Source organism: Bos mutus, chromosome 1, assembly GCF_027580195.1.
Source record: "Bos mutus isolate GX-2022 chromosome 1, NWIPB_WYAK_1.1, whole genome shotgun sequence".
In the NCBI taxonomy this organism is placed as follows: Eukaryota; Metazoa; Chordata; class Mammalia; order Artiodactyla; family Bovidae; genus Bos; species Bos mutus.
Genome location: NC_091617.1, coordinates 63733174 through 63759913, shown reverse-complemented (window position 1 = coordinate 63759913; position 26740 = coordinate 63733174). Strand labels below are relative to the sequence as shown.

The window sequence follows — 26740 nt, the reverse complement described above, 5'->3', positions numbered from 1 at the left end:
GTGAGTGAATGGGAGAAAGTGGGCAGTATGTGACCACAAACCACTTATATTCAATTTATTTTAAAGATGATCTCAACTGTAGCTCTTAAAATATCCAGTCATCTTTTCCTTTTTTGCATTTACTTTTTTTCAAATGTTTTGCTTGAGTGGAGGGACATACATATGCCTCTGGCTGATTCATATTGATATATGGCAGAAAGCAACACAATATTGTAACGCGACTATCCTCCAATTAAAAGTAAATAAATACTTTTACAAAAGGAAGAAAATAGCCTCACAGCATCTGTGCCCCAAAGTCAAAAACAAGACTATAATTAAAAGGCTGTGTATGCTTTTTAAAAATATTTAAATGAAGATAATATGGTTTCTTATTTTAAAAAATGTTTCTGTTTGTTACTTGGCTGTGCTGTGTCTTAGTTGTGGCACACAGGATTTTCGGTCTTCTTTGCGACACGTGGAATCTTTACTTGCGGCATGTGAAGTCTTAGTTGTGGCATGTGGGATCTAATTCCCTGATGACCAGGGATAAACCTGTGCCCCCTGCATTGGGAGCATGAAGTCTTAGCAACTGGACCACCAGGGAAGTCCCTGGATTTTCTTTTAGATGTTGGGTACCTGGTCATAGAGATCTCTTAATTTAAAAGTGCACCTGTCTTGAATTGATTCAGTACCTTTCTTGCCAGCTTATTTGTATAATTGTCGTTACATTTTTCTATTTCTGTTGTATAGACAGAGACAGCTATCTTTTTATCTGTCTATCCGGGACCTAACATGCTCAGTATTGTTAGTTGGATGAGGGTGTGGGTGGGTATATGGATGAGTGGATTTTAAAGAAGCTATTTTAGGAAATTTTAGTCTTAATTGGGATGGTAAGTCTGACTGTCTTTTAGATTACTGAAGAATAATTACCACATCTTACATTAATTTCTGTTCCTAGAACTGTAAAGTCATCAGCCTCGACAATTATCAGGGATTCTCCTGTTCTTGTAGGTGTGAGATTGCATTGAAATTGGACTGATTTAAGTAAAACTACATAGCTTCTTTCTGTATCTCAGTGAGAACTGAAATAGCTACTATAGGTGATTATGAGAAAACAGCATTTCTTCAAACCTGATCATTAAGGCAGTGGTTTTCCAACTCAGGGAAGGTTATTATTTGATGAGATGACCTAAGTCTTCTCTTTGAAGGGGAAAAGATAGTGAATAGTCTTCTCTCAATTTCGAGCTTTTCCTGCCATTCATTTTCTGTATATCTTGACATCAGCATGTTGCTTCTTTTTACCAGAATCTGAGTATCAGATTTAGTACAAAATTTAGATATTTAGGCACCAAGTTGAATAAGTCAATATTTCCAGAGACTTTGTACCAGAACATATTTAAAGTTCTGCATTAAAATAATATTTCCCTTGTTAGGTGCTGGCAGGAGAGATGAATGGTGACTAATTGCTTAAAGGTTTTCCTGTAGGGTGATGAAAATTTTTTTGAAACTAGGTAGAGGTGATGGTTGTACAACATTGTGAATGTACTGAATGCCACAAAACTCAGTTCAGTTCAGTCACTCAGTCGTGTCCGACTCTTTGCAACCCCATGAACCGCAGCACGCCAGGACTCCTTGTCCATCACCAACTCCCGGAGTCCACCCAGACCCATGTCCATTGAGTCGGTGATGCCATCCAACCATCTCATCCTCTGTCCTCCCCTTTTCCTCCTGCCCTCAATCTTTCCCAGCATCAGGGTCTTTTCCAGTGAGTCAGCTCTTCGCATCAGGTGGCCAAAGTATTGGAGTTTCAGTTTCAACATCAGTCCTTCCAATGAACATCCAGAACTGATCTCCTTTAGGATGGACTCTTCCTTCCTTTTGATCTTCCCTTTGTTCAGTCGTGTCTGACTCTTTGCGACCCCGTGGACAGTAGCCTACCAGGCTCCACCGTCCATGGGATTTTCCAGGCAAGAATACTGGAGTGGGCTGCCATTTCCTTCTCCAGGGGATCTTCCCAACCCAGGGATCGAACCCGGGTCTCCTGCATTGCAGACAAATGCTTTACCGTCTGAGCCACCAGGGAAGCCCTAGGATGGACTGGTTGGCCACAAAATTATATACTTTAAAATGATTAATTCTATATTATATGAATTTTGCTTTAAAGAAAACACTTTCCTAACATTTTTTAGTTCATGTTGTAAATATTACTTGTAGTTCAAGGATAACACCTTCCTGTAACTAGTATGGTTGTATAATTATTCCTTTAAATTATTAGAATAATAGGTAGAATTGTTTATAACAGCGCTTACTAGAGTAGAAATGAGCACTCACTAGTTAAATGCCAGAACAAACCAGGGTTATCCCAGGCAGACTGGAAGAACAGTCATATTACCTGAAATTAACACCAGATGCTTTTATGTACAAGCTCACCACCACGTCTCAGTAACTGTTTACATTATTAGATCAAATATCATCTTAAAATTATTTCTCAAGACTCATATACAGCTCTTGATTCTTTAAAGAAAGCCAGTTTGTATACAGTTGACAGAGACTTCCACATGCGGATAAAAGCCTACTTTAAACTTTTAAAAAGTAACAGTCTTACTAAGTTAAAAAGCAAAATAGGATTCAGTAGACATTTTTGTTTTCAGTAAAAGCAATGAGAATTAACATGTTTCTTAAATCCTGTTTCCACTACTGTTTAGATAAATCGTACCTGCCATCAAGTAAGTTGGTCTGTGCATGCCAACGTACAGACTGTAGTTATATTTTCTTTTCTGTGACCCTATCACTGTCAACCCCTGCAGTCAAATATTGTCAGAGTAGCAAGGGGAAACCTAGTATATATAAGTTAATGAATGATGGAAATATATCTTATTAATACGCTTATCCTCAAACATTTGTCCGGTACCTTTTCCCAGCCTATCTTTAGTTCTCAAAGACCCTCGAATTTTTTAGCAGATAGTGCTTTTGTTATCTATCACAACGTATTGGTAGCCTTTCTCTATAGGTCAATTACTAGCTCATGATTTAGTTTCTGATGTAGGTTTATCGTGTCTTTTTTTTTCTGTTAAACCAGTGTTGTAATGCCATGTCTTCTGTTTAGTGATACCAATAAAATAGTTTAACAACAGAGTTAAGAATGGACTCTAACACATGTATCTTACCTTTTCTCTAGAACTGTCAAGTAATCCACCTCTAGCTACCATCCTTATTCCTCCTCATGCTCGGATTCAAGCAGCTGCTTCAACTCCTTCAAATACCACAGCAGCCTCAGGTGAGAACGCAGAAGTCTCTTCTAAAAACACATGATTTGGTTTTTGTCTCCATTTTATATCATTTGTTGAATGTGAATGTTTAGTACCTTCCAGCTATCAAAAACATAGCATAGCCAAATGATTAAATGTGAATCAAGTGTTGCTTTAATTTCCAAAAAGCATGAAAGGACCCCCATAAATGCTTTATATGTAAGGTATAAATATCTTATTATTTAAGTGATGTCACTTTATTTTAAAAGTCATACTTTCTGTATAATTTCTTGATTAATATATTAAGTGAGATGCTTATAGCAGAAAATGGCCTTCAGAAACGTAATCTTATTGAAGATAATTCACTTTAATTCCATTGCCCTGAATGTAATTATATTAATATACTGGAGAGGCAAATGTTCAAGAAGTTGAATGTAGATTGGTATAATTTAATCATTTAAAGGGCTGAAACTGCAATGCAAATTCATTTAGCTAAGACTTAGATCAGAATATGACTAAATCTTGTCTACCCCCTGTCCCCAAAAAATACCCAAATGATCTCCCAGGTTAGAGCTCAGGTATACTACTGGTCCTGGAGCTGCTTCATGTTGGGACCTAATTTAATTAGAATTACTCGCATTTCAGTATTCTGAAAATACTCAACCCTTGAGTGAACTGAAGGTCCTCCAAAGGATAGCTAAAATGAAGTTAAAAATAGGTAGCACAATTGGATTCACCCCATAGCATCCAACATGCAGATGTCAGGAGCTGACTCCACTTTTACTTAATCATCTGTTGCATTGAACCTAGTTGGATCAGATTAATGTTTGCTCTAGGGCATTTATGCTCCAGGAAATAAAACCTTGCATTACTACTTCCTAGGGATTCCCTCGTGGCTCAGACGGTAAAGCATCTACCAGCAATGCGGGAGACCCAGGTTCAATCCCTGGGTTAGGAAGATCCCCTGGAGAAGGAAATGGCAACCCACTCCAGTACTCTTGCCTAGAAAATTCCATGGATGGAGGAGTCTGGTGGGCTACAGTTCATGGGGTCGCAAAGAGTCGGACATGACTGAGCGACTTCACTTTTACTAGTTCTTAGCATTCAACAGTGAGGTCAAAATCTACCTCCTGTTGTCTGACAGAGTTGTTTGTTCCTTTCCAGTCTTAATCTTTTGAATGTTGCTAATAAAGATTGACAACATTTCATTCTAATCTGTGGCCTATCTTCATTCCAGAAAAAGTCTAGGAAAAAAAGGTCTCTTTTCTAGTTCTAGTTTCATCAGCACATGATACCTTGAGAAAGTCATTTGAACTTCATTAGTTTTAGTAATGTCCTGTTCATTTTCTCAGTCTATAAAATGAGTAGCAGTGCTCTCCTCAAGTAATATGGTACAAATCAAATATATACTGAAATGTGCTTTTAAGTTTTTAAATGGAAAAATAGAATTTTTTTATTTTGCTTTTAACTATGACCTGTATTTAGAAGGAAGACAGAATTGCTTCAATGAGCTATTAATTAACTTAAATCACTGGCCTAGGTTAGATTGTGTTGATTCTTTAAAACATTGAATAGGCTCTAATCCCAAACTAGCACATTTACTTGTTGAGCTAGTTTATAGGAATTGTTTTAGACTATGAATACAATAAGAATTATGATTGGTAAGTTTTGGGTAATTTTAAATGATTTTCTTAATGTGAAATACTAGTAAATGATTACAACTAAGATTTGGGGCAAATTGTCTGCCTGGTAAAGAGCCTAGTATAACCTGATTTTGATGTTGCTTTGATACAAGTTACAGCAGTCATCAAAAAATAATTTTACTGCTGTATATACATTTTTATAGCTGTTGAAATCAGATTTCAACATAAATATGGAAAGTGGCATTGGGCTTTGATCCTGACAGTTTACTTTAAAGTTGAAGTAGATCAGGATATGAGGAATTTTATAGGAATAGTAGACTAAAAGCAGAGCCAAAATTAATTTAAAGAAATGCATGCCTTGTGTATCTTAATTCCAGGAAGGATTTCAGATATTTCACTAAGCTTCCTAGTGGCTAAATAAAAAAGTGATACCTGTTTAAAATTTCCCATATATTTCATTAGATAAAAAGCACACTGGTAGCTTAGGAGAAGCACAGTATTTCTGACCCTGCTGTTTGAGAAGTAGTTCTCCTTTAGGGCTGCAAATTTGGTACTATAAGCTAGTAGTAAAGAATCCACCTGCCAATGCAGGAGACGAAAGAGGTATAAGTTTGATCCCTGGGTCAGGAAGGTCCCCTGGAAGAGGAAATGGCAACCCACTCCAGTATTCTTGCCTGGAAATTTCCATGGCTAGAACAGCTTGGTGGGCTATAGTTCACGGAGTCTCAGAGAATTGGACACGACTGAGCATGTGCACACACAAGAGAGAGTAAATGAAACTCTTGTCACCATTTCAAAAATGTAATGTAATGATGACTCCATTTGGAAACTTTTTTAAATGCCCCTCAGTAAGAGCTAAAGGCACAACACTACAATATGGTTAAAGCAAAACAGTTTTATTTGGGGCCAAAGTTATGGGAGCCAAGTAATGTCACCTAACTTATCTTAGGAAATGCTCATCTAGATGAAGGGATTGACTGAATGGCCTTAATGGCCCAGATTTAAGTAAATACATATGTATGTGCATGTATACATATTTTAAATAAGTATTTGGTAGTATAAGTTACATTCTTTAGTAAGATCTTAAAATATACATGTTGTTTGCTGTCTCTCTTAGCATCAATTTCTTTATCCATACAATAGGAATAGTAAATACCCACCACATAGAGTTATGAGAAGTACGATATAAAGTGTACAAACTGCTTCACACTTTGCCTGGTCACATGGTGGTGGGCCTTTAGTGAAAGGAAACTGCTACACCATTTTATTGTTATTGCCAAGTAAGGACAGATTCATGAATGTTAAAAACCAGCCATATGAAAGACAGGGTTGACATCCATCCTTTTATAACAAAAGAATATATGACTCTCTTCACCTGAATAAATGGACATCCCATCTCCACCCAAGCAGGGAGGAAGTGAATGCCTGCCAACATGACAAAGCATTTCCAGGTCTGCTCCAAGGTATGAAGAAGTAAAATATTAAACTCCAAAGCCTCTGACCTTGAAAATCTGAACCTGGAAGTTTTTCTAATTTAGAATTTTCAAAATTAGAATTTCTAATCACCCACCCTAGCTACAGCACCACAATAATTCACGTTTGGGTGAATGAATTGCAATATATACCTCTAACTAAATAAGAGTAGTTAGATCTATCCAGTCCTGTCCACATGCAAATATACATTTAGTCAGTTACCAACATGGTACATACACTGCTGGGGTTGCAAGAGTCAGACTTCGTGAGTAAACAGCAAGTTATATAATAACAAAAAGGAGAGCCAATATGACCTGAGTGGCCAGCAGTAGGAAAATGATTCAGTACATTATGAAATCTCCATTTTTATGTAACTATAAAAGACAGTTATTAATAAACTTAGATTTGTGGAAGTATCTTAAATTATGTGGAGAAAATTTTAAAATCCTACGTACCATGTTGGTAACTGGACTTAAATGTGTATTTGCATGTGGATAGGACTAGATAGAAATATACAAATATTAAAACAGTTGTGGTTAAACAGTGGATTATGGAGGTTGTTTTTTTTCTCAAAAACTTTAATTGTTTAAATCATTTTTAAAACACGTCGGTTCCTGGGGGCATTATATCTGACCGTGGCTCTGACTGACAGGAGAAACTTCTGAAAAGTGTACACACTGTTCTCAGACCATAAAGTATAATTTCCTATTTCAGTGTTTGTATCTATCTGATTTTTCTCCACACCCCCAACAGATCCTCCCATTCATTCCATTTGGGAGACCATTCATCTGTACCCTGTAGAGTAGTAAATCTTCAGGAATTATAGTTTTACTGATCATATATGAATTACTTTAGAGATCATCTGATCCAGTGCCACTTGAATTAAGTGTAAGATGTAGTTGGGAATTTCAGCTAAAGCAATTTTCTCTCTGTTTCGTATTAGTCCTCTGGTTAAGGTTTCTTCCAGTGCAATGGTTCTGCTATTAAAAGAAATTTGAAAACCACTGACTTCATTTCACCCTCCTTATTATCTACTGAAAGCTAGTGTCCCATACTTGTATATATTCAGAAACTAGAATATTCTGTAGCACATTCGATCTTTATATCACTTTGTTAGAAATTTATTCCCTTATACATATCTCTTCCACTCAATGATCCTACTCTGGGGTTATAGAAAACCAACCCAATTCTTATTTGCAAAAGTCCTTCAGATTTTAATAATGGCTATGGCCAGCATCTTCTCCATACTAATGAGAATTTTAAATCCTAATCCTGAATATGTTCTAAAATATCAGAATGTTAGTTTTTCTATATGGTTATTTGTCATCTGCACATTTTATAAACATAACAATTTTTGGCCTGTCTCTAAGCAACTAATAAAATATATCAAAGAGGACAAGGTAGAGCCTACTAGATTTTTTTTTTGCCTTTACCAAGGTTAGTGATAAAATAAGTTAAATGGGACTAGACGAGGCTTACTAGGGATTATTCTTCTAATGCTCTGTAAATAACTCTAAATTATCCTTCTTGTTGTTTGCTTAACTAGAGACCAACCGTAAAATATTCATTTATATAATGTTATGAAAATTAGTAAAAATACTTTGCTTTTGTCAGGAAAACTTTCAGATTTTTTCCATCAAGAAAGAAACTATGTCGAAGATGGAAATGAAAAAATTTTGTTGAAGGCTTAAAGGGAGTTTCTAGTGCTTAAATATTTGTAAATTGAATTTCTGTAATTTGTTTTAGAATGTGCTTTTAAACTATAGATTCTGGGTTTAAAGACATTTAAAATGTATAGATTTCCCTCACCTTCCTTGGGCTGCATTTTGTTTATTAGGATTTTTGTTATATCCTTTCCAGGTTGAAAACCCTTCTAACAGAAAAGGGAATCATGATAAGAGTTGGACAAGGTCTGTCTTCTCTGTCTTTTTACCTGGTCAGGGGGCTTAACTTTTCTTGGTCTTGCTTTGAAAACCTTTTGCTGTTAACCTCATTTAAACTGAATTTGGCTTGTTCTGACAGGTTCACATTTTTATTTTTCTATTCTTCCTGGGATGTGTGCCCTACTTTTTAAATTATGAGCTCATCAAGAAAAACCCTTTTATTTGGGTTCTTTGGTCCTTTTACTTTGCAGAGAGTATATGCAGTTATTTGGTTGGTCAGAATTTTGATTTTTATAATTTTCTATTTCCTGTCAGGTATTAGCCCCTTTTGAAGATTCTAACTACAAAATCATACTTATTTGTTCCCTGAACTTTTTGAAATGCATTTTGCTAAAGTCATGGTTCAGATTTAGCCAGGGCTAGTGGTCCCTTTTTCAATTACAGTTATTTTTACCACAGAATTCCTGTCACCTTGTCACCTTCTCCATCACCAGCCAGTTTTTTCCTAGCTGGACAGAATTAAACCCAGAATAATTTCTCCCATTGTTTGTCTCCACTGAATTTGACAAATAAAATGTTACATTAAGTCAGTGTATTGAATACTTACTTTTCTAAAGTGACAGTCCCCTCCCTTCATCCCCTCCCAAGTGTCGCTGGCCTGTGGCACTTTTATAGTGTGCACTGGGAAAGCTGCATCCTGTCTAGTTGTAGAACCCACAGTGCACGCCCTCAGGTGCGGTCTTCCTGTCTATTTTCACTTTATCTTAATCCGAATGTAAGGATTTTTCTCTATTAAAAACATAGTATCTAGTTATGTATGGGAAAAAAACATAATATCTAGTTATTTTAGAAAATAAGACTCTCCATATTCTCAATTCCAAAGAAAATCAAAGGTAACACTATATTGTATATGTTAGTCTAGTTATGAGTGGACAGAGAGACTGGCTTTTTTTTTTTAATGGGCTTATGGTATATGGAGGAAGGTGATACATGACTTTATAGTATTCAGCTAGTATTCTAAGCCTGTACCATAATTTATTTAACTAATTCCTTATTGGACATTTGAGTTGTGCCCCAGTTTTTGGAGGAATTCCTGAGTCAAAAGGTGTAAGGAAGTTTAAAATTTTTAATACATACTGTCAAACTGTTGTCCAAAAAGCTTGTCCCATTTTATACTGGTCATGCACATATTTTTTCATTTCTCCATTACTTCAGCACTAGCCGGCCCAGAGTGGTGGGGGCAGGGTGGGGGAGGTGGGAGGACAGAGTGTACATGAGCACATCTGTGTTTTGTGTTTTTATGCATTACCAACTTAGTAGATGAAGAAGGTGGGGTATCTTTGTTAGGGACAGTTCTATGCCCATTTCCTCCTGTTGGCTCTGTGTTTGAAGTTTTGAAGTATAGACTTCGATCCATATGTCACTGACACCAATGAGACTGTATCTGAGACTGTGTCTACCCTCTGTTAGGATTTCAAGTTCACTTACTGAGTTTGCATATAGATACCTAGAGTCATACCATCTTGGTATTTTTTCACCACAGCAGTACTAAGTATCACTTCTAGGAAACTGCTTATTTTAATTTAAAACATGTTGTTTCCTATTAAGTCAAAAATTTTACCTGGCTTTTTCCTCCTTCCTCCAAAAGTATTGTAAAAGCTTCTTGAATGAGTTGGTGAATATCTTATCAGACATTCTTCTGGGTATTCTTGCAGTGTTCCTCAGTTCCTTACTTGAAGTCACCTGTTTATATTCATATGCCTTTTCTTATTCTTTGTTCCTCAACTAAGTTTTTTAACTTAAAAGATAGAAAACACATCCTTTGTCTCCATGGCTTTCAGTTTTTTACCTTGAACAACCAAGCCTCTTAATTAAAATGTGTTCTGCCTCTGCACACACAGCAGTTAAGATCTCTCTGCTGCCAGCTGACCAAGTATAATCAGTACTGTTGATAAGCCCTCCAGGTTAGCTGCTGAATTGATTGCCTCATTGGTTCCTGAATTTCGGTCCTGTTTTTTAAATGACTGAATCCACCATGGTATCTCGTGCCACACCTTTTCCTTTTGACAAGAGAGGTGCTGGTATTTTGCTGAGAAGCGCTCCCTCATTATGATACACACAAAATTATCAAAATAATGGTAGACATTATAAAGAGAAAAAAACAAAAGTCAAATCCTTTTCCTTACTGCTGATAGTTTGATTTCATTAGTGTACAGTATGCTTTTGAACTGTGGTGTTGGAGAAGACTCTTGAGAGTCCCTTGGACTGCAAGGAGATCCAGCCGGTCCATTCTGAAGGAGATCAGCCCTGGGATTTCTTTGGAAGGAATGATGCTAAAGCTGAAACTCCAGTACTTTGGCCACCTCATGCAAAGAGTTGACTCATTGGAAAAGACTCTGATGCTGGGAGGGATTGGGGGCAAGAGGAGAAGGGGACGACAGAGGATGAGACGGCTGGATGGCATCACCGACTCGATGGACGTGAGTCTGAGTGAACTCCAGGAGTTGGTGATGGACATGGAGGCCTTGCATGCTGCGATTCATGGGGTCTCAAAGAGTCAGACATGACTGAGCGACTGAACTGAACTGAGTATGAGTATGATTTTAGTTTAAATGTAACATTGGGATATACCTTTCTTTGTGAGTAACAGTGTTGCTTGTTCATATGTCAGTTAATAACACTAATGTGAGACCTAGTTTTAAGTAGAGGCATTTCCACTTGGAACAGGCTTGAATGGGAACATCTCAGATTAGTACCTTATCAGTTCAGTCGCTCAGTCGTATCCGACTCTTTGCTTCCCCATGAATTGTAGCACGCCAGGCCTCTCTGTCCATCACCAACTCCCGGAGTTCACTCAAACTCACGTCCATCGAGTTGGTGATGCCATCCAGCCATCTCATCCTCTGTCGTCCCCTTCTCCTCCTGCCCCCAATCCCTCCCAGGATCAGAGTCTTTTCCAATGAGTCAGCTCTTCGCATGAGGTGGCCAAAGTACTGGAGTTTCAGCTTCAGCGTCATACCTTCCAAAGAACACCCAGGGCTGATCTCCTTCAGAATGGACTGGCTGGATCTCCTTGCAGTCCAAGGGACTCTCAAGAGTCTTCTCCAACACCACAGTTCAAAAGCATCAATTCTTCAGCCCTCAGCTTTCTTCACAGTCCAACTCTCACATCCATACATGACTATTGGAAAAACTGTAGCCTCGACTAGACAGACCTTTGTTGACAAAGTAATGTCTGCTTTTTAATATGCTATCTAGGTTGGTCATAACTTTCCTTCCAAGGATAAGTGTGTTTTAACTTCATGGCTGCAATCACCATCTTCAGTGATTTTGGAGCCCCAAAAAATAAAGTCTGACACTGTTTCCACTGTTTCCCCATCTATTTGCCATGAAGTGGTGGGACCAGATGCCATGATTTTCGTTTTCTGAATGTTGAGCTTTAAGCCAACTTTTTCACTCTCTTCTTTCACTTTCATCAAGAGGCTTAGGACTTTAGGGTGTAAACAGTACACACAACATAGCCCAAGGCTCCAAAACTTTATCTTTTAGAGGAGTTGAGCTGTCATGAGACAGTTCTAAATTATAAAACTAGGATGGCTCATGAATAGAAATGCACAAAATGGGCTTAGGAGAGCATAATAAAGAAACTAAGTAAAGTATGCTTAAAATTCCCAAGTATATTTTACACATAAAGCACAAAAAAGGATTTGATATATCTGAAATATGCTTTCAGATATGCCAATAATGATTTTATAGCTTTTGAGAACCTGAAAACATGTTTAGAGTAAATAAGGAAAATAAGGAACTATGTTTTATTTTTATTTAATTTCAGTTAAATTTAAATAACCAAATGTAGCTCGCAGTCATCCTATTTGAGAGTACAGATAGAACATTTCCATTATTGCTGTTGGGCCAGACAGTTAACACTTGTATCAGTTAGGTTTAACTTTTATAGACCTATAGTTCTGAAATACTGAACCTTTGGAACCCCGGCTCCCTTGTTTATTCTCTGTCCTTTTCCACCTGACCTGTTCCCTTATTTTCTGCTTTTCTATTTAAACCTTTTGGCCCCAGTTTATAAATTTGGGACCTTCCCTTCACTCTCCTTCCCCTCCCCATTTTACACATTTGATCAGACACATTTGGAGGGAGAATGGACAGGACTTGGTGATGCATTGGCAGGGGTGTAAGAGTAAAGGATCACAGTGAGAACTTTTGGTTTGCCACCTAAGCAACCAGATGGTGCAGTTTCCTCAGTATTGAGACAGCTACCCATCTAATCAACTTGTCATTTTTACCTCTAAGGTCATACAGAATAAAATGGGTCTCGATACATGTACAAACTCCCTTTGCCATACCCAGTACCAGAGCCATAGAACCATAGACTCTTCTCAGGATTAGGGGGAAAACAAATGAACAACTGGTACAATCTTCATGTCTTAAACAGCTTATTAGGAGCATACCGAATTTTGTAGAGGTACTTGCTCAGTAGTGCTCTCATTGGTTTGTGAAAATGTATGCATTAGTTATCTACTGCCGTGTATCAAGATACCCCCAAATTTAGCAGCTTAACAGTAAACATTTATTATCTCACACAGCTTTTGTGCAGCCTAGCTGTGAAATTCTGGGTGAGGGTTTCTCATGAGGTTGTAGCCAAAATGTCGACCAGGACTGCAGGCATCTGAAGGATTGTTGCCTGGGGTTGGAAGCTTTACTTCCAGGATGGCTCATTCCTGTGGGGAGTGAATCTGTACTGGCATTTGCAGAAGGCCCAGCCCGTCATTGTGTGAACCTCTCTGTAGCACTATACAAGTGTCTCATGTTGTGGCAGCTGGCTTCCCCTAGACCAAGTGATCCAAGGAGGAGAAGGTGGAGGCCACAGTGTCTTTTATGTCCAGACTTTTGGAAGTCACACACCATTATTTCTGTGATATCCTGTGTGTTACATAGGCTGGCTCTACTTATTAGAGGAAGGGATTACATGAGTAAATGGCAACCCACTCCAGTGTTCTTGCCTGGAGAATCCCAGGGACGGGGGAGCCTGGTGGGCTGCCGTCTATGGGGTCTCACAGAGTCGGACACGACTGAAGCGACTTAGCAGCAGCATAGACATCAAGAGGTGCATGCCTCATTGAGGCCATCTTGGAGGGTGGCTACCACAGTGTAAAAAAAATGATCTTACCCCTTCTTCCCCCAAAGCTGACTTTCTCTCCTTTCTCCCTCAAATCCATCCTTGGTTTGTTGGTTTATGGTGTATCAGAGGGCTGGTCATGAGCATTGGTTTCTAGGAATGTTGGAAATCAGTAAATAATCTTCCCTAGAGGCTCAGACAGTAAAGTGTCTGCCTACAATGTGGGAGATCCAGGTTTGATCCCTGGGTCGGAAAGATTCCCTGGAGAAGGAAATGGCAACCCACTCCAGTACTCTTGCCCGGAAAAATCCCATGGACAGAGAAGCCTAGTAGGCAACAGTCCATGGTGTCACAAAGAGTCAGACACAGCTGAGTGACTTCACTTCTAGTTGTTTACAAAACACCTTTATCTCTGTGTATCCTATTCAAACTATTTGAAAATTAGATAATAAAATAACCATACTGGTAATTTTTATTATTATAAATTCATGGATCTCTTTTAATGTAATAACCCTTTGGTTAATAGAAGTAGACTCTCTAAATCATATTGGATTATGTAGGGGTTAGGTCTGAATAAAAGCCCTCTCTTCTCCCTTTGATAGGAAGTCTTTTCTGCTTGTCTCCTACAGCCCTTAGTGGTAATCATTCTGTTCCTCTGTTCCCTCTGTGCCCCGCTCTCCCAGTTTTTACCTCTGTAACCTTGGGCAAATTATCTCATTTTATCTTTCTCATATTATCTCAAATTATCTCATATCTTTATCCATATGTCTCTTTTATCTTTCCATTTATTGGACAATTACTAAGCACTTCTTAGGCCTTATTACATAGATGGTGGTATATCACTATTTTACATATGGGGAAATCGTGGGTAGAGAGGTTAAATAACTTGTTCCATAATCACACAGCTATTAAGTTGTACAATGGAGTTTCAAACTCAGTAAATATTTTGTGGAAAAAACATTTGTGAAATTGGATTTGACTTAAGATAAACAATCTTAGCCTTTTTTTAAATCATAATGCCAGATTGCATCACTTTTATCAGTACATATGTAAAGGGAAGGGAATGAAGAATCAAGATGAGCTTTGTTGCTTTTAAAGAGGAGTTGTTTAGACATAGAGAACAGACTTGCGGTTGCCATGGTGGAAGAGGGGAGGGGAGGGAAGGACTGGGAGTTTGGGATTAGCACATGTAAATTCTTTCATAGGACAGATAAACAAGAGGGTCCTCCTGCACAGCACAGAAAACTATATTCAGTATCCTGTGATTAAACATAGTGGAAAAGAATATTTTTTAAAAAGAATATTAAAAAATAGTTACTATTTAAAAGTTTGAGAAGAAAAGTTATAGAAATTTCAATAAATATCTAAGTCTGGTGACCGTTTATCAGAATTTTAAATTAATGAACATTTAAATTATAGAGGAGAAGGCAATGGCACCCCACTCCAGTACTCTTGCTTAGAAAATCCCATGGATGGAGGAGCCTGTTAGGCTGCAATCCATGGGGTCGCTAAGAGTCGGACACGACTGAGCGACTTCACTTTCACTTTTCACTTTCATGCATTGGAGAAGGAAATGGCAGCCCACTCCAGTGTTCTTGCCTGGAGAATCCCAGGGACAGGGGAGCCTGGTGGGCTGCCATCTATGGGGTAGCACAGAGTCAGACGGACTGAAGTGACTTAGCATAGCATAGCATAGCATAAATTATAGAGGGTCCATGTTAATTCAGATTCAACTCTGTAAACAAATATACAGAATTGACAGTGGGATCAAAATAAGCGTATACCAAGAAGAACTTTAAAAACATAGCTTTGCTAATTCGATAAACCAGCTACTGTTGAGTTTATGGAAGTTCACATCTTTTTGTTTGTTTTGCTTTTCTCCTCCCTGTGTTTGTTTTATATCCCTCTGAAAAATAGAGAACTCTATTCTTTTTCTCAGCAAAGACTTTTATAACCTGGTTTTAAGTAGAGCTCATTGCATTGGGCAAAGGTTTTGGGGTTATTTTTTGGTTTTGTTCTTGATTCAGTGCTGTGACTTTAGATATCAGGAATAATTTAGTCAAAGTAATTAGCTGTTAAAATTTTACTCATCAAGTGATTTGGAAATGATTCAGAGAAAAATAAGAGATCATTAAATTACAAACCTGAGGAATATGAATGTCTTTTAAATTTTTATCATTCAGAAGGTGATTTTATTTCTGATTATATGTCCACTTAAAAGGTTTGTGCTTTTTATTATAATCATGTCAGCAGGTCTTTGGATTTATCCAAGGAAGAGGAGACTAGTTTTGGGAATGTCATAAAGTCATAGGTAATAGCCAATGCAAGGTCATTGGCAGATTAGTAGCTAAATAGGATATTGCCGAAGAGTAATAATGGGCTGGCTGGAAATGTGGATGAGTCCTGGTGAGTGTTGGCCGATAGTTAATGACCAGCATGGCCAGGGATGTGACGATGCTGATATGTGTGCTGATAAATTCCTGATGACTGGTGGATCTCGAAGACCTGAGGAAGACCATAATATAACAGTTTCACCTGTCATCCTCACATGTTAAAAAAGAGAGAGAAGTTCTATTTGATGATAATCATGCATAGGTTCTGAGTGTCGTCCAGAGCATGAGAGATGCTGCAATGGCAGGGTTTGTGAGGAGCATTATATTCTGACATATGTTTGTGCCTTCCAGGCTTTCTCAGGAGTTTTTAACGCAGCCTGTGCCTAAATTATGAAAATGAACATTTTTCCTGCAGAAGCCTTATAGGAATCTGTGGCCTGAATAGGAATTGATGTTAGGTTATTGAGACACAGAATTTGAATGATCATTGAGAATAAAACTCCTGATAAACAGGGCATGTACAAGAAAAAATAGGAGTTATGAATAAAGTATTAGGTACAGTTACTAACTGGTTAATGTGAAAGACTGTTTACCTGCCTTTGGAACATAGGTTCTATGTTAAATATCATATATCCTCTCTTGCCACCTGTCCTTGATCCATACAGATAAATTAATGTGATGCCATGCCATGGGCAATGTGGACCTAATGGATGGACCCTCATGTCATAATGCCTGCACTTACTTGCATGAAAATAGAATTAGAAGCTGCATTGAAGGAAATAAAACAAATGAACACAACCATTCATATTAAGAGATAGAAACATTTCTTCCCCAAAGGTTGAATTAAGTATAAGGGCAGATTGTTTAAAGGAATAATCAGATATTTTGGAAGGAAGTATAGTTTTTAAAGAGTAGCCATCAAAATGATAAGCTGAGTATCTAATCCTTAAGAGTTCCAGTATTTTGGTCACCTGATGGGAACAGCTGGCTTACTGAAAAAGTCCCTATTGCTGGGAAAGATTAAGGGCAGGAGAAGAGAGTGTCAGAGGATGAGATGGCTAGATGGTATCACCGATGCAGTGGACATGAACTTGGGCAGACTTTAAGAGATGGTGAGGGACAGGGAGGCCTGGTGTGCTACAGTCCATGGGGTCGCAGAGTCAGACACGACTGGGCGACTGAACAACAACAGGACTTCCTTAAGCTAGAATTGCTGTGTGTCCTTGGGGTCAGTTTCCTGTTCAGTTAAAAAATTCAAAGTAGAAAGAGTCAAGGACCAAGTGTTGCATTCAGCCATAAAATTTACTCATAGAATACAGGAGAGCTACAGTCTCCAGAGGGAGATAGAACTTCTGAGTCTGTTTTGTTGATGTCACCAGCCTGGATGGCCAAGAGTGGTGGACTTCTAGGATGGTGGCTCTTGGAAGTTGCCCATCTCCGTCAGGCCACCTCTCTTCTTGATCAGGGCTTAGTGTGAAGTTTTTGAGAGGAAATTTGCCTAGCCATATATCGCAGTCATGTGTGTAAGACAGATGCAACTTGACTTAGCCACTGAAACAGCAGTATGTTGCCTACCCAAGATGGAGAGCCAATCTGCTGCTGCTGCTGCTAAGTCACTTCAGTCGTGTCCGACTCTTTGACTCCATAGACGGCAGCCCACCAGGCTCCCCCGTCCCTGGGATTCTCCAGGCAAGAACACTGGAGTGGGCTGCTATTTCCTTCTCCAGTGCATGAAAGTGAAAAGTGAAAGTGAAGTCACTCAGTCGTGTCCAACTCTTATCGACCCCATGGACTGCAGCCCACCAGGCTCCTCTGTCCATGGGATTTTCCAGGCAAGAGTACTGGAGTGGGGTGCCATTGCCTTCTCTGGGAGAGCCAATCTGGACACAGTTAAATACCTTTTTAAATGTTACTGGAGGCTATGAAATAATTGGAGAAGGAAATGGCAACCCACCAATCTGGACACAGTTAAATACCTTTTTAAGTGTTACTGGAGGCTATGAAATAATAGTGGACCTTAAAAAGTATGTGTGTTGGGGGGCAGGGGTGGATTAAAGTAAGTAGTAAAGATACATGTATTTCCAGAATATTAGGCAAAGTGAGCTCAAATGCTCTGACGTTTCACTCTGAGATGCTTTATTGAATTGAATAAGGGAATTGGTCCTTCAGTGGCTATTTTTTTGCTGGTTGTATCTTCCATTTCTGTGAATAATGGAAAAGGACTATACTTAGAAAGCAAGCAGTTGAGTTTGATTTATGCTTAGTGCCTCTGCCTGTCAACACTGACCCATATTGCTTTCATTGCCTCCACTCATTCACCCACTTAAGCAGATGGCATATTATAACACCATTCAGAATTTCTAGCAAGTTTTCCAAGCTGTGCACTGTTCATTTATTTTCAGGTAAGCTGGATTCCAATTGAATATTCATCCTATGCTAATCCCAGCTATGGCAAGAGCTTTGATAGAAATGTTCTCTGGCATAAGTCTGTAGCTTATGCAGAGGCACCATCTTCCCTGCACTGAGACCCATCCAAGGCACATACTTAGATCTATGCAGGAAGAAATTCATATTTCATAGCATTGTTGTTGTTGTTCAGTCACTCGGTCATGTCCGACTCTGCGACCCCATGGACGGCAGCATGCCAAGCTTCCCTGTCCTTCACCATCTCCTGGAGCTATGTCCATCAAGTCAGTGATGGCATCTAACCATCTTCTCTGTCGTCCCCTTCTCCTCTTGCCTTCAATCGCTCCCAGCACAGGGTCTTTTCCAATGAGTCAACACTTCGCTTCAGGTGGCCAAAGTATTGGAGCTTCAGCTTTAGCATCCATCCTTCTAGTGAATGTTCAGGACTGATTCCTTTAGGATGGACTGGTTTGATCTCCTTGCAGTCCAAGAGACTCTCAAGAGTCTTCTCCAACACCACAGTTTAAAAGCATCAATTCTTCAATGCTCAGCCTTCTATATTTCAACTCTCACATCCATACATGACTATTGGAAAAACTATAACCCGTAACTTTTACTGGACGTAACTTTGTTGGCAAAGTAACATCTCTGCTTTTTAATATGCTGTCGAGGTTTATCATTTTCTTCCAAGGAGCAAATGTCTTTTAACTTCACGGCTGCAATCACCGTCCACAGTGATTTTGGAGCCCAAGAAAAGAAAGTCTGTCACTGTTTGCATTGTTTCCCCATCTATTTGCCATGGAGTGATGGGACTGGATACCATGATCTTAATTTTTTTGAATGTTGAGTTTTAAGCCAGGTTTTTCACTCTCATCTTCATCAAGAGGCTTTTTAGTTCCTCTTCACTTTCTGCCATAAGGGTGGTGGTATCTGCATATCTGAGGTTATTGATATTTCTCCCAGCAATCTTGATTCCAGCTTGTGCTTCATCCAGCCCTGCATTTCGTGTGATGTACTCTGCATATAAATTAAATAAGCAGGGTGACAATATACAGCCTTGACTTACTCCTTTCCCAATTTGGAACCAGTCCGTTGTTCCATGTCTGGTTCTAACTGTTGCTTTTTGACCTGCATACAGGTTTCTCAGGAGGCAGGTAAGGTGGTCTGGTATTCCCGTCTCTTTAAGTATTTTCCACAAGAGACTGAGTCAGACCTGTCTTTGAGTGTCTGAGCACCCCTTGTGGAGGCACAGGTCAGCAGTGGCCTGCCACAGAGAGAGGGACTCTGGCTACAGCAGACCTGGGAGGCGCAGCATGTGGCATAAATCCTCTTGGAGGAGGTCACCATTAGCTCAACCTTAGACTGCCTAGCAGACAACCCACAAACTGGAGAACAATTATACCAAAGAAGTTTTTGCACTCCTGCAAAAGTTCTAGGGCCCACAACAGATTTTCCAACTTGAGGATCCAGCAGAGGGACTGAAATATCATAGTATTGGCCATATTTAAAACAACATTCTAGATACAGCTCTCAGTCTGTAGTTGAGGCCACGTTCTTTTCTCTCTGGGGTATTACAGGATTGTTCATGCTCTCTCTTGGGGCTTTCAATTTGCAGATGCTAATGCTGGAGACCGTGGACAGACCAATAATGCCGCTTCTGCATCAGCTTCCGACTCCTGAACAGTCCCGAGCAGCCAGCTACACAGGAACAACCACCAGTTTACTTGAGTGTCACTCAGCAACACTGGTCACGATTGGAAAGAAAATTAAAAAGAGAAAAAAAACCTATTCATTTTAGTGTTCAATTTTTTTTTTATTATTATTGTTGTTCTTATTTAACCTTGTAAAATATCTATAAATACAAACCAGTTTCATTGTATTCTCACTTGAGGGAGATCCAGGGGGTGGGAGGGGTTGTGGGGAGGGGGAAAGCGGAGCACTAGAACACACAATCTCTCTCCCACGACAATCTTTTTTTATCAAAAGTCTGCTGTTGTATACTTTAAAAACAGGACTCCTGCCTCATGCCCCTTCCACAAAAGAAGAAGACTTTGTTCTGTGCTGAAGTTTCTTTGAACTTTGTTTTCTTTTAAAGTCAAGTGTAAGACTTGGGTATAGTGCACAGCTTGAAATTGGTTGGGAGCTTAGCAGGTGTAACTCAATGGGGACTTAATGTCACTTGTAAAATTAATCCATATCCTCGGGTACTTGAAGACTTGCCTTTGGCATGTCAATGGCAGGTGTGGCAGACAAAGGAAATGTGTGTCATTTGTAACCCGGGAGGTCAATAAAGTTTGAATCTATAAGGGGAAAATTCTTAATTGATGTCAAGGTTTTATTTTACTCTTAATCAGTGCTAGTGGTGAAGAAACTTCTGTAGGTAAAGAAACTTCTGAAGCTGTTAGGGGAGAAGCGTGTGTGCTCTTTGTGTGGGTCTTTGTTTGCCTGACCAAAGGTTCTCTATAAAACTTAGTACAGTTTTAATCCAGTGACCTAGGAGAAGACTGAGAAGGGTATTGAGCTGGCCACTCTGGCTGCAGAGGTCAAAAGCTGATGAACCTGGAGGAGAAGGATGGGCCGGGCAGATCTCACCACTGTGAATGAATTTGTCCAGATTTTTTTAATCTAAAGTTGCTTCCCTTGGAAAGATACACTTGAGAGGACATCTTAGTTAAATAATGTGAATTGTAACAGTCTACTGGTTTATTTTTCGTATTTTTTAATTGCAAATTGAGCTTGCAGAAATTGCCACATTCTGCATATAGTTTTAATTTTAACTCCAAATCCAGAATCTGTATTTAATTTCAGCTTTTTTAACCTCAAGCTTTTTAAATTTTATTTATTGATGCATGTGAGATAGGCCATGATGATTTTAGATGGTAGGAATATTAAAAACTACACATCAAAATGATATAAACAGTCACTTGTACCTGCTGACTTTATAGGAAAACTGATTATATAAATGTGTGTATATGTGTTATATACATAGATTCAGTACTGCCTTTTGTTTGGGTTTTTTTTTGTTTTGTTCTGTCTTTCTGTTTTTGTCCACAATATCAAAATTGACTAGTTGAAGCATGAGGATGTTTCCCCCTACACCTAGTTAAGAGTTTTTGTTTTCTTCATATAATCAGTGAACAGTGTAAGACTCAGTCTCTGTTTTTGAAGAAAAAGCAATATTCCTTGGAAAGCAAGGAGAATTGAAGGATTACGTTGGCAGTAAGGGAATAGATTTTCACAGCTGGTTTGTTTTATATTTTTAAGGTTGACATCTATGTGGGCCTTATATACTCTAAAATGAACCTTAGACACCTTGGTGCTTATGGGCCATTACTTGACCTATGAATCTTTAAGGCACAATCAGTTGTACTTTACATTTAAAGATCACTTGAGTGATGGCCGCCTTTTCCGCCTACCTTCCTTCCTTCCCCACACACCTTTCCAAGGTTAGCTGATAACTGTAGGGCTGCAGAGCTGAGCCCCAGACTGTGTGTAACCTTTTACCCTCCTTGTCACCTTCGGTCATGTTAGGAGCTTCGCCCTCCAGGTGATTCGGAAGTGGAGTCTCTTGGCAGCCCTCACGCAGGTTCCGGCACCCTGTCCTGCTTCTTAACCAAGTGTGTGTGACTCTCCAAGAGAGTCGTACTGCCTGCTGACGTGAACCAGTACCCAGAGAGGCACCTGTGAGCCATCCTAGTTTTCACTCACTGTCTAGCTAAGCTCTTAAGCCACAGAAGGGTTTCTCCAACCTCTGGTTATATCAGAGTTCGTGAGAAAGGAGACACACTCACTCAAACCAAATCAAACAAATTGCATTTTACTTTCATAATGAGCTTCTGAGAGCAAATTAAGATTTGAAAGAAGTCTGAATCAAAGTATTTGACAGCATTAATTCTTAAAGGGAATGGCTTTGATAGACCATTTCAGAAAGGGTTTATAAAGAATCTGGATGGCAGGTCTGTGACAGAGAAGTGGACCTACTTTGAGACCAAACTACCCAGCCAAACATGTGGACACAGACAGTACTCTGAACTTGATATACTTGCTGGAGAATGTAAAAATCTGTGCTTCTTTTAGGAAACACTTTCCCCTGTAAATGGGGTAAGAGAAGAGAGAAAAGTCAAGTTTTTCTCTCATTTTAATTGTGTGTGTGTGAGGGCTGAGGTTCGTGATTTTTCTTTCTCAAGGATCATGGTGGGATCACAGAACTCTTTTATACAAGTGGGATCCAGGTCTCTGAATAATGTTTTTTGTAAATAATAATAATAAAAGCTCCTCACCAAATTCAAGCTTGTACATTATATTTTCTTTCAATGTTTTTAAATTTAAGTTCTGTTGTTTTGTATGTAAATATGTGGACCCAGGAACTGTTATTAATGAGCAAAAAGTTACTGTTCAGGGCAGTGATTCTGTTTAATAATCAGACAAATTGTAGACGAGCTTTTTAAAGCCATATAGTTTTAACTCTGTACAGTAGGTACCGGCCTGTATTATTGTAACAATAACTCTAGCAATGTATAGTGTATCTATATAGTTTGGAGTGCCTTCGCTTCCATGTGTTTGTTTTTTTGTTTCCGTTTTTCATTTTGCAGATATTAATTGGTCTCGATATCCATGTCTCCCTGTCCCACCCCCTTCCCTTTGAAATAGTGGCTCACTCATAACAGTGTCTTTGCCCCTTCCACAGTTAACCATGCTCAGGAGTGGAAAGAGGAAACCATAATCATTTTCTTAATCTCATTTCATTCAAGCCCTACCTTTGTTTTGGTTCTGAACATCTGTTTCCTCCTCAGTAGCAGTGACCAGTTCCATTTCATCCAGGGACTTAGTGTAGTGCCAGGGAGCCCTCTAGCCGGAGAATATGGAATAGAGTAGATTTTGCTCGTCTCTTCCCCCAAACCCTAACCATGGGTCTTACAGACAGCAGATTCCGGGAGCCTTCTGCCCTCTCTCTCTCTCTCTCTCCATTTCATCTACTTCCCTCCCAAATGAGAGAAAAAAGAGAGAGAGAGAATTGGTTTTTGTAAATCGATGTTTCTTAATACTTGTATCGGTTTTGATACACGAGTGGTCTAAAATGCTGTGGTGCAATTACTAGCGGCCGCTGCACGATTGCCGCCCACGCGGTGGGGACTTGTTTTCACAAGGGAACTTTACTCCCTCCTGTCACCTCTACCCCTGTTCAATGAAATGTCATTTTAATTTATCTTTTTAAAAAATCTGTTTCTTACTGTGTGCCCATCATGAAGGCCTTTTTCGAAAGAAAAAAAAAAAAAAAATCAAAATTACTTGTTTTGCCTCCAAGTACTCCATACAAGATGTCTCAAGTAGAAGAAGAAGAAAAAAAAAAAACTTTACCAAACCAAAGCTTGCTATTTTTGAAATATCATGTGTTCATTCCAGCAAGGCAGAAGACTGCACCTTCTTTCCAGCAACGTGTTGTGTCCTTTTTTTCAAGTCCTCTTAATTTTTAGACACATATTTTTTATTTGTGTTTTAACAAAGCCTGCCTAACCAGTCATCTTGTCTGCACCAATGCAAAGGTTTCTAAGAGGACTATTGTATTCTCTATCCCTGTGGATATAAAGACACTGGCATTTCATTTCTTTTTCCCTTTCCTTTTTAAGGGATTTAACTTTGGAATCTTCCAAAGGAAGTTTGGCCAATGCCAGATCCCCAGGAGCTTGGGGGTTTTTGTTTTAAACCAAAATTGTATCTGATTTCTCATTCATGTTAGTTGATCATCTAATCACAGAGTCAAACACTTGCTCTCTTATATCCCTTATATAGAAAAATAAACTAAGTATGCTTTACAGTAAAATCTGTCTTTTCTGGTAGAAACCTGAGCCACTGAAAATAAGACAACTAGAAGCAGAGTAGAGCCCCAGACTAAGGTCTGTGTTTGAGAGGCTTTGGAAGTAATCTCTGGGGTTTGGATTATTTTCACAAGGGTTATGACGTTTTATTCAAGTTTGTTGCTCCATTTGCACCTCTGCAATAAAAGCAAAATGACAACCAGTACATAAGGGGTTAACTTGACAAAGTAGACTTCCTTGTGTTGATTTTTAAGTTTTTTTTTTCTTACTATATCTGTCTACAGGCAGATACAGATAGATGTATGAAAATGTGCTTGCCTGTAAAATTTGCATTCATAAATGTGTTGCCGATGGATCACTTGGGCCTGTAAACATACCAATTAGCGTGACCACTTCCATCTTAAAATCAAATCTAAAAACAAAATTTATTATTATATATATATATATATATATAAAGGACTGTGGGTTGTATACAAACTATTGCAAACACTTGTGCAAATCTGTCTTGATATAAAGGAAAAGCAAAATCTGTATAACATTATTACTACTTGAATGCCTCTGTGACTGATTTTTTTTTTTCATTTTAAATATAAACTTTTTTTGTGAAAAGTATGCTCAATGTTTTTTTTCCCTTTCCCCATTCCCTTGTAAATACATTTCGTTCTATGTGACTTGGTTTGGAAATAGTTAACTGGTACTGTAATTTGCATTAAATAAAAAGTAGGTTAGCCTGGAAATGAAATTAAAATTCACAAGTGTGTGGTCTTTATTTCAGTACCCAACCTTATTTCCTTCACCCTATTTTGCCAATGCATTATGTAGTCACATCACCACTTCATTCCTCCAATTAGAGAAACACGAAGCTGTTAACAAAAGTCAAGATATGAACACTAGTTCTCGTTCTCTTAAATGATCTTATTCCATTGTATAGCCCCAAGAGGTGCAGCTTCCATCTTGGAAACCTTTGGAGTTGATGTCGAGGAAGCTATGCAAACATTGCTTTGAATAGAAAGAATACAAGCCTGAAAGGGACAAATTTTTAAAAATGTGTATAAGCTTCTGTCTTTGATTCCTGTGTTCATGGTCTGGTGTAGCTGTTTGTTTTTTTTTTTAACTTTCATCCCATTAGTAATGGTCTTTGGGAGTATCTGTGAATTATATGAACACCACGAATAGTGGGGCTGTACCTCCCAGGTAAACCAACACATGTTGTGTTTGAGTCTGTTCATTTCCAATACTGGATGATGTATGTAAACATGTTATGTCTCTTAGTGCAAAAAGAAACATTTTTTTAGGGCTGGCTCACTCCGTCAGGCCTAATCTAAAAGCTAGATATAAAGTCATGTGACTGCTGCTTCAATAAAAACAAATTTATATTGGATAAAGTCTGGTCCTCTATTTATTGTTGTGGTGGTCGGCTTGGCTGATATTTATAAAATAAACACCTTTACCAGTTGCAGGGGTTTGGGAGGGGAAGGGTGGCAAGATGTCACTTGTGTAATGGGTTAAGGACTTTGAAGTAGTGATGAACCCGTCCTTTGAGATCATATCTCAGGTGAGCAGTGACCCTGGGTGCCCATTGAGAAGGGCAGTTATGAAAGGGAGCACTCAGGTTGCAGCTCCTCTTTGTAGAGAAGTCTGAAGTGAGCAAAAGCAATGGGGTGTTCACCCCTCTCTCAGGTGCAGGACTATTTCACCCACACTAGCACCTTCAGGTTTAGGAGGGTTGTGGTTATGTTATGGGGAAGACTGAAGCTGTCAGGGAAAATGGTATGATGAAGCCCACGAGTTGTCACAGGCTGTGAAGGAATGGTCCATTAAGCGTATGTTTCTCTTTACATCCTCTTTTCAGAAAAGAGAGGACACAGTGGGCCTTCCCACGAGTTGTTGATACCCAGGCTTTAACTGGATCCTTAAAGTCCAGACCAGGTAGAGATTGGTGGCGGAGTGGCTCTAACTTAACGGAGCCAGAAGGTAAGCAGTAACTTACTTGGGCTTCTCTCCTGAGCTTTGGAGACTGACCCCATCCTCACCTGACTGAGGCAAGACCTAGAAAAAGAATGGGGGTCTCAGGGATGCCTAGAAACTGATGCTAAGTTCTACTGCTCAAGAGCTCAGTGAAGGGAGTAACAGGGAAATTCAAACATTTGAGAGTAGGAAAGTTGACTTTGGCTCTTAGCCCTATAAACTGGACATCCACAAAGCTGCTGAAAGGAAGACTCCTGTGTGAGCTCTTCGGTGCACCTAACCTTGAACCTTAACTGCACTTGGACTACACTTAGTTTTTATAATATGTGTAATCCATACATACATATCAATTCAATGTTTGTGAAACTGCCCGGGTGTTTTTAAAATCAATACTGGGAGATGGATGTTTCTACATCCCACCTTAATCACCCTGCTCTTACCTTACCGTAGTCCACACTTAACAACCATTTCAGACTCGAGTGAATAGCACACTCAAAATTATGTCAATGGGAAAGAAGAGATGTATATGGTACAGGAATATGTTTATATTTCTAAATGAGTATAATTAGACACAATTACTGGGGGCAAAATCTGCAATGTGTTTGGAAAGAACTCCTTTTCCCCCAGATTCTTTTCTAAAATGTAGTGTGTTCTACGTCCCCTTGATGCAGAAGAGGCTGGGGAATCTGGAGGGGTGACAGAGAATATGTTTGTTTGCTTTGATGTATAGTCTCAATGACTTAAGTTCTCCAAGTGTGACCTTCTTGAAAAATGGTAAAAGTGAATATCTGTTCCTTAAAATTCAGTTAACTTGTAGCTTCATTTGCATAAAAATATTAGTCATTTTAAATTACTACACT

General features: G+C 38.9%; 1 protein-coding gene across 4 annotated transcripts in view; it reads left to right on the top strand.

Moving 5' to 3' along the window:
- Positions 1 to 25279, top strand: part of GSK3B (glycogen synthase kinase 3 beta) — a 219274-nt gene extending 193995 nt beyond the window's left edge. The window contains exons 11-13 of one of the 4 annotated variants that reach the window (XM_070369958.1): positions 3158 to 3256; positions 8204 to 8253; positions 19712 to 25279. In XM_070369958.1, coding sequence (XP_070226059.1) covers positions 3158 to 3256; positions 8204 to 8208 — 104 coding nt within the window. In that variant the 3' untranslated portion in view covers positions 8209 to 8253; positions 19712 to 25279. Of the gene's footprint in view, positions 1 to 3157; positions 3257 to 4109; positions 4442 to 8203; positions 8254 to 19711 lie in introns of those variants that run through there. The other 3 variants (XM_005905429.2, XM_005905430.2, XM_070369955.1) reach the window with 3 other exon arrangements.
- The last annotated feature ends 1461 nt before the right edge of the window (positions 25280 to 26740 follow it).